Here is an 8932-nt window from a genome sequence, read left to right as displayed (position 1 = left end):
ATGCGGATCGAGAAGTGCTACTTCTGCTCGGGCCCGATCTACCCGGGCCACGGCGTCATGTTCGCTGCGCAACGACTGCAAGGTACGGCGGGGCGGGCCCGCTGCCCCGGCAGCCGGGGGCGCTCGCGGGTTCGCCGTCCCCCCGCGCGGGCGGTCACGGCCGGGTCCCGGGGCCCTCTCCCTGGGCCGCAGCCCCCGCACGGGCCGGGCCGCGTTCGTGAGGCGCTGCCGGGCCCGCACACACCGCCCGGGAGTGTCGGCGGGGCGGCAGCCTCCACCCGGAGCGATGCAGCGCTTTGGCCGTCGGGAAGAGTGGGGGATGAATTATATTTGTTGTCGGTTCTTAGTAAGAAATTAAACGGCTCGCAGAGCCATATACAATCCTCATCCTTTAATATTCTGGTTTTAGGGAAGTGTAGGTTCAGATAGGAACAGGTTGCACAGCTCTGAGCAGCCGAAGTTGGAGAGGGAGGCCGATGGTCTGTGTTCCTCGCGGTGCTCTGCTAAAAGTGCTGAAAGTCGTAACTCGGGGATCTGATGTGACTCCCCCAGTTGAGGCTGTCACAGCAGGCCGTGCACAGCGCTCTGGGCTTTGCACTGCGGTGACAATTCCGCACATAAAACGTTGTGTACAGTTTTCCAGCCTTTGCCGAAACTCGCCGTCGTTCCTGCGGGGCGTTGGAGACCCCGGTGTGAAGTGAAGCTTGCGCAAATAGCTTCCTTCCTGTGCTCGGGCGTCAGAACACATCCCGGCCGGGCTGCACTGCTCGCATGAGTCACGGCTCTGGGGAGCTCGGTGTGCACTGACATGGTTCCGTTTGCTGAAAAGGGCCACTAGGTGTGTGCTTAAAAAAGATACCACAGTGGCAGGTTAGCTGTGAACAGATAATCTGTGAAAGAGACAAACCTGCCATTCTGTTTTCGCTGAGTTGAGGTGAAAAAACTTGGTAGAAGAGTGTAAAAAAAAAAAAAAAGTTCTTTGAAGGTGATCACCTTAACTAGAGGTTTCTTATTTTCTGTTAATTTTCTTTAGAAGTGACTATTCGGTGGGAAGGAGAATATGGTTTAGAAAAATAGGGTTTTCAAAAATTCGCAAGTAACAAATGTAGTTTTAAGTATTCTTAAATAAAGAATCTGGCATTCTGTAGAATGTGTGGAAAAATAGGGAAAGAAGAAAAAGTCCAGTTAAAACATTTTAACATATTCTTTAACAGCTTTCAATGAATTCACTCCAGGACTTAACTAATGTGCTTAGAACTCCTTTGAGGCTTAAAGCTGCATTCCAGAAAATAGACTTTTTTTGTGTGTGTGTGTGTGTGTGTTGCATTCAGTATGAGAGGTGTGAGGATTTTTATTGTCAGAATGGTGCTGTATCTAAAAAGTGCTGGCAGCTACATAAAATTGTTTATTCATGCGACAGGTTTGGTTTTATGGTTATTTTTGCAGATGATAATTCTCACAGCTCAGGCATATTTTATTTATAATCAGTTTAATTGTAAGTATTTGTACATATCCCTGGCAGCTGTGAAAATGACTTCATGATGAAAAAACAATAATAGTGCTTGAAATTATTTTTGTTAATAGCAATACTTGCTATAAGAATACTGATATTTGAAAGAGGAATATAATTTCCCATGAGTAGTATTGTTAGAGCAAGCTCAGTGTTTGTTACTATGCTTGCAATGGGGCACTAATAACATGGTTTAACTAAGATTTTTTTTTTCCCACCTCCCTTCTCTAAGATATTTAGATTCTGCAAATCAAAATGCCACAGAAACTTTAAGAGGAAGCGAAATCCCAGAAAGATGAGATGGACCAAAGCATTCCGAAAAGCAGCTGGCAAAGAATTGACAGTGGTAAGAATTGGTTCACACTTTACATTGACACTATGAAATGGCAGAAATGTAGCCTCTTCCCATTGCAAATAGGCTAGGTTAGGTGGCTTAATACATTACCATTTAGTTAGATGAGCTGGAGGGATGGAAGAAGGGGAGAAAAGAGGGATTGTGGATGAGAATGTGAGAGTTTTTTGAGACTGAGCTATTCATTTAGCTTGACTGTAGCTTGGATCTTCCCATTTCAGCTTCATGGTGGAGGCCAGTGTATCAGGTGTCCGTGTTGGTGGTCCTGGTAACTCCTAGTCCAAGGCATTTCTTTCCATCTACAAATCTTCTACTCTCTGTACCTATCCATTTGATAGTTTTATTTCTGCACAGTCAGATAATCTGGGTCAACAGGTACCCCAGGAAGTCTCTCAGTGTAGGCCCCTAAAATAGTTACCTTTTGAAGTGTCTTTAAAAGCATACAGTGTATAGGAAAATTTGATAGGTAGGACTGTTTCAAAAACAGCATGAGATCTTAAAAGCAGTTCCAAACAGAGTTGCTTTGGTGGTAAAAATATTAAACAGTCACATTTGGTGGGACAGTCCTTAAATAATTTAAGAATTACTGTGATTTAATTATCTGGGTTTTGACACAATATTAACAATTTAGTAAGCATTTTGGCACAGTGATTTACTGCCTTCTGTGGATCTTCCAAGGGGAAGAATGTGATTTTATTTTTTAATGTGACTCTGAAAAGCCAAGATTAATTAGCAACTTTGGTAACTGTGTTTCTTGCTTTCAAGTTGTTTTTGGCTAACTTGAATTACCTTTCTGACAAGAACTTGATTTAAAATTTCTTTATATATGTCTAAATAAGTGACAATATGCTCCAATTTTGACATGCATAATGAGCCAGCTTTGCGTAGTGTCTAAATAGGCTTGTGATGATGGGAAATAATGTAGTTTCTAAGAAGGTGACAGGTAACTCTGCTTTACCTCAACAAAAAACAACCTTTGGGCAGGGAAAAGTCCTCAGATAAAACTGGTCTAAAGCTAAGTATGCCTAACAAAATAATTAGGAAACTGTTTTTCCGTCTTCAACTCATGGTGGGGGCATTAGGGGATGGCAGCTGCTCCAAACACCACAATGTCACCAATTGACATATTTCAAATTAATTTATATTGTTTCAATATTAAGATGAAATAGTGGTTGTTTTTTTTTTTAACTTTTTTGAAATTGCAAGCTGTTGAGTAGAACTTATTTGACCTGCATTAAAATATTTCAACTCTGCAGGTTTTCAATTTTGCCTTCCACCTGTCTAATCTATTCTGTATTTCCTGCTCCACATAGGTTTTCTCTGTCTCCCTATCTTGCTAAATAGAAAATAGCTGAGGGAGACGTTTCAGTAAATAGTTCTCTTCAGACAAATCACTGTGGCTCCTGACTGACACTTTGAGGTCAAACTCTTCACTTGATTTCCTTCTAGTGTAGTTATCTCTAAAGGTTGTTAAAGTCTGGGAACTGAGGTTCTGAAAGGAGGGACAAAAGTCACATAAAATATGAAGTTATGTGAGTAATGAGTGCTATAGTAAGAATGTGTTGATCTAAATATGCTTCTATATATGATCTATATTTACTTTTTCTTAATACAGGATAATTCATTTGAGTTTGAAAAACGTAGAAATGAACCAGTGAAATACCAGAGAGAGTTGTGGAACAAGACTGGTGAGTCATTCTAGAAAAAAACAAAAGAATAATTTTTTACTCTACATGAATGTATTTTCAGGAGACTACTTAGAGTATTCATGCTTTGTTGTCATTGTGTTTGAAATTACTGGAATCATGACCAAATTCTTATGTGTGGAGGAGGTTTGAGTTGTGCACAGGTGTGGAGTTTCACTGGACGTTTATTCTTTTCAGAAAATGGTTAGAAAATGAGGACCAGCATTCCTTTATTTTGAATTATTATCTTCAAAACCCCTTAGCGGTTCTCCAGCTTTTAAGAGGCTCCCAGTGTAAGCCTTTTACACTGCTACAGTTGTTTCTTTGTTCCTGCTCATTCCACTTCAGTTTCTTTCATGGAATCAATTGCTATGAAAGGGAAGAACTGCTTGTATCATGAGTGAATGCCACAAAGGAGAAAGTAGTAACTTGCATCTGATTTCAAGCAGTGAAGAAGCTCAGTTGCAACTGAATCTTCCCTAGTGATGGTTAACTGTGAGAATTATGTGTAGGCAGAAAAGTGGAAGCATAAATAAGTTGTAAAATACAGTTCATCATAGTTGTTACACAGAATATTCCCTTATCCTGCTCTTCGAAGAAGGAATAACTTTCTCTATATAGTGTAAGACTTGCCTCTGGTACATAGATGTTATGGAGTGCTGCTAGAGTTGCTCTGTAAAAATAGCATGTATTTTCATCTGCAGGTATGTAAGCAGATTTAAAACAATTTCTGATTTATTTCAGTTGATGCAATGAAGAGAGTGGAGGAAATAAAGCAAAAACGCCAAGCCAGGTTTATTATGAACAGGTGAGAAGTATTTGTATGGTGGGAGCTCTCACATGTCTGTATTAGGCATCCTTTCCACAAACAGGATGATCAAATGTTTTAAGTGGTTATTTGCTTTTTATATACACAGTCATCCAAGTGATGGGGTAAAATAGTTTGAGTGGGCTCTACTCTGCATTATTGGCTGTCAAAGCAAATGCAACTTTTGGACACTCAATGATAATAGTTAAATTTCCTTGTATATAATTCAGAGTCTTACATTTAAACAAATTTCTGATTAGAGTTGATACAGTGCTGGTTTTTTCCTAGTTTTGTATCCAGGATTTACTTGAATAGGGTTTCAAATACTTTTAACCTGTATTTCCTCATAATAATAGTTTTCCACAACCTATACCTTCCTTTAGCAAAAGATGTCATGCATTAAAATGAAAGTGTACATCTCATCTCCTCTTTTAAGTTAATTGAATCTAATCTTCCTCTTCCCCAGATTAAAGAAGAGCAAAGAGTTGCAGAAGGCAGAAGACATCAAAGAAGTCAAACAGAATATTCACCTTCTTCGTGCTCCCCATGCAGGTAAGAACTTGCTTTACCTGGTTTCCATGCACAGTTTTAGGATAAATGCCCAATTGTACAGATGAGTAATCCTGTGCATTTGTCTTACCATTGATTTGTTTACTGGTTATGGAGAATAGCTCTTGCCACTAACTGAAAGCAGTAGCTTTGTTCTGAGTCAAACATTTTTATTTATCAGTATTCTGCAATTCTAACTAGGAGGGAGAGAATCAAATGTAAATCTTGAATTTTTATTTTCCTTTCTTTTCCTTGTGTTAGTATTATTGAGAGTTAACACTCTTGCCATCCAACACAGCATTCAGAAGGACTTAAATCTTTATGTAAAAACTAATGTGAGAAGGCCATTGATCTGTTAGAAGTAATGCATTTTTATAGTGCTTTGCCAGGTTCTGCCAGGCATTGTCAACTGTATCAGTTTGTCATGCTAGATGAAAATATGTTTGACTGCATTTTAGATTTTGCTTATAAACAGCATCAGTTTCTCTGCTAAAACAATTCAGTAGTTTTAACTGGTGATAGAGGATAGCAATACATACCTTTGAGCATGATGGTTTTACTCCTAAATAACTCTTTAAGCAATGTATTTAGACTGTTTCGCCAAAAATAAACACATATATTGTTCAGATAAAATCAGTTCTTTGGGTTTAGAGAAACGTCTTTAATTTAATTTTTTTTTCTTTGAAGGCAAACCAAAACAACTGGAGGACAAAATGGTGCAGAAACTACAAGAGGAGGTGCCTATGGAAGAAGACTCTTAAAGTGCTTTCATTTTCTATTTATATCTGTTCAGCAGTTAACAGTTCCCTACTGCCTCACCTGACATCATTCAGAACTGTGCTTACAGTTGAAGAAAAAGACATTTTAATGAATAGTGGTCATTTACCATTTGGATTATTTTTTGGTTTATAAAAAACAGTAAGTTGGATACTGGTTTGGGCAGTTCTTAAATTTGTGCAATTTGAGAAAACCTTGTCAAACCTCCTGCTCAATGGAGCGTGAGGTGTTATTGTTTGAGATACTGTGTGCTCCTTGGAAAGTTACACTTTTTCCAGGTAAATTTTCCCTCACAATTCAAGGAATAAAATATGCTGACCCTGAACTTTTTTTGCTTTGTCTGTTGTTCTTTCATAGTGATAAAGTCAGATAAAGTCAGATAATGGTTACAAGGTGGTGCAGAATGTAGTATTTTTCATCAGTCAGTGCAGTCCAGACTTACTTTCACTCTCACCCTTGAAAAGGTTTTTCTGTTTGTTAAGAATGCATATAGTGTTTGTTTTTTCTCCTTTTTAAGTCCTTCCCCAGGATTCCATTGCAGTTGACACCTGGCAAAGCTAACATTGATACAGGACCTAGGTTTGGAAAATGCTAATGGTGATATCTGGAGTTGGACCTGCCATCATCCTAAGGAAATTCAAATCTAATGTGTAATCAGGCTGACTGAGATGCTCAGTAAATCACACTTTAGACTGTTTTTACCTGACACTCAGGATCATTTTGATAGAAAAAATGCTGGTAAATCATAAATATTTTGCATATTGTGGTGGTATTTATTCAATGTGTCAACAGCACTGAGATGAATAGTTGCTGTTTTAAACTGTCAGCAGTTTATCTGCAACAGTGTGATCAAAGAAAACTGTCAAAGGCATTTACAGCATTTGCTTTCTTGTCAGTGCTGGTTATCCTGAAAAACAGTAATTTGTAGTTCCACTGCAAACTTGGCTGTGTGCTACAGTAAGCACTGGAAAACCTCCTCGTACCTACCACCCACATGTGTTGTGTAGTTCAGAGGAGAGTCATATTTGAACACATGTAAGGGGGCTGTGGGGAGTGTGTGAAAAATAAACAGGCATTGTATTCAGTTTTTCTCCTTGGTTTATGTATTATGTTTAGAAAATGATGTATTTTAGTGAGAATTCTAGTAATAAAAATTAACTCCTTATTTTCATGAAATTCAAATTCTGTCATTTGCTGTTAAGGTGATGGCTGATAACCATTTTAGATGTACAATATTAGTACTTCCCCTGTAAACTGTAATATAAATAACATCTGAGAAGCATCTGGTAAGTTGCCCAGAAAACATCTGTCAGTGGGGTGAAATCATTAAGATGATATAAATACAGTGTGTATGTGCTGTATGTATATCACGATGCTTGGGCAGAGTGAAGGGAGATCTTCACAGAATGTTAATTAGTATGTTTATGTGGGATTACACAAATTAACATTTCAGATCAAGAAATGAGGTTTTTTGCATGGCCTGTTTTACTATAGTATAGATTGTCCATAACCCTTGAGGTGATACTTCATCTGAAAATCTTATTACATATTATTTTTCTTATTTACTGAGTTTTAAATATAGGATGTTCAGTGAGTGCCAAGTTTTAATTTTCTCCAAAAAGAGTAACATAAATCTGTGCAAAGCAGAGAAAGGTGATGAACCCCACTGGATGTTATGTATTTGTGTACAATCTTTTACTTCATATGAGTTAAACATTAAATAATTTATATTACATAATATCTGTAGTTGTTCTGTCCGCCTATCTTTAAATGGACTGCAATAATTAACTGGTTTGTTGTGCTCTGTAGGAGTGTCTCTGTGGGGTTGTTAACCCTTTCCTGTGAAGGTTTGTAACTGAAGTAGTTACTGTTACTGTGCAGGAGCTGAGAAGAGCCATTTGGGGAGTACACTACAGCTGTAAATCCTAAACATCCTGCCAGTTGTCTGAGTTGCTTAATCCCTGTGCCTCATTACTGCCAGTGTAACAGTACAACTGCAAGCAGGGGCTTTGGAAGTTAATTCTGAGTTGTCCCTCTGCAGATGTGCTGTTTCTCCAAGAAGCAGAGACTTGTAGCCTGCTGTGTGTACCTTGTGAGGATGTCGGAGGTAGTTGAGTTCAAAAATCTGTCACGAGTAACACGTTTACAGCACCTGTTCAGAAGGTGCCCTTGTGATTTTTTTTAAATTTAATTTCATTGCTCTGGTGTCCTGTTCTCTCGCAGTGATTTCTGCGTCAGCTGGAGCAGGAGGCTGCTGAGACATCACATGGTGAGGGGGGAAGAGCTGCTGCTGAGGAACAACATGGGGCTGGTGATCCTCCCTCCTGCACATCTCTGCATAACCCACTGCATGCAGAGACCTTCATGAGGGCCAGTTGAGCTACAGAGGAGTGATTTTTCTTTCTTTTAGGAGACTGGCTGCCCATCCACATTTCTAATAGAAACTCTTGTTATTCGAAGACATTTTGGTGAAGATCTATTTTCTTTGCTTGCTTAAGATGAAAATTTTCAACTAAGCCAAAGCTGACAGAAAATTCCTTTAAATTTTGGATTTTGTTTACAAGACTTCGAGAGAAAATGTCCAACTGGGCAGTATTCTGGTGGTCATGGAGAAATACTTCCAAATGTCAGGAAGGGAACACACTCCCCTTTCCCCTTGAACAACTCTTGGTCAGACAGTGGCTTGCTCGAGGAGTTTGGTGATGGGCAAAGGGGGAGCCCTCATCTGCCTCCTGTGTGTGGGGCTGAGTTGTGCCCAGTCCTTTGGAGAGGCGGGACCTGACATCTGTTCCCCCAACAGCAATTTGGAGAGATGGTATTTTATGAGCAGCTTATTCATAAGAGATCCTGGGTTAGTGTCATGCATCCAAATCACTGATCCTGTCTGTGTTGAGATCTAGTAGGAGCAGAGCAGAAGGTACCTGTGAGTACAGGCTTAAGAGAAAAATCATGATGATGATGTGGGAATATTTAATCAGAAAAATTATTTATTAATAACTGGTAGTGCTAAATTCCATTATACAGTCCATCTTCCTTGGCATTTACCAGATCTAACAAACTTGCCATTTTGTGTTTGTACTCTGTGCCATCAGGAGCCTTTCTTCAAAACAAACTATGATGGACTTGATCAGAACAAATGTGATATTCAAAACCAATTTTTAAGAAATGCTTTTTAGTTTCAGCTGCTGTCATCTTTTCTTACAAAACAAAACCAGATGTATGGATTTTTTTCAGTTGGTTTGGTTTTTTCT

General features: G+C 39.1%; 1 protein-coding gene across 1 annotated transcript; it reads left to right on the top strand.

Annotated features, from left to right (window-relative positions):
• On the top strand, positions 1-6010 carry RSL24D1 (ribosomal L24 domain containing 1). The gene is given in 7 exon segments (XM_018069767.2): positions 1-63; positions 65-82; positions 1743-1856; positions 3478-3550; positions 4292-4355; positions 4822-4907; positions 5592-6010. Coding segments are annotated over 7 exon segments (492 nt in total). The 3' UTR covers positions 5666-6010.
• The last annotated feature ends 2922 nt before the right edge of the window (positions 6011-8932 follow it).

Source organism: Manacus vitellinus, unplaced genomic scaffold (genome assembly GCF_001715985.3).
Source record: "Manacus vitellinus isolate BGI_N305 unplaced genomic scaffold, ASM171598v3 scaffold_16_pilon, whole genome shotgun sequence".
Lineage (NCBI taxonomy): Eukaryota > Metazoa > Chordata > Aves > Passeriformes > Pipridae > Manacus > Manacus vitellinus.
The sequence above is the reverse complement of the archived record's forward strand: the minus strand, read 5'-3'. Positions and strand labels throughout refer to the sequence as shown.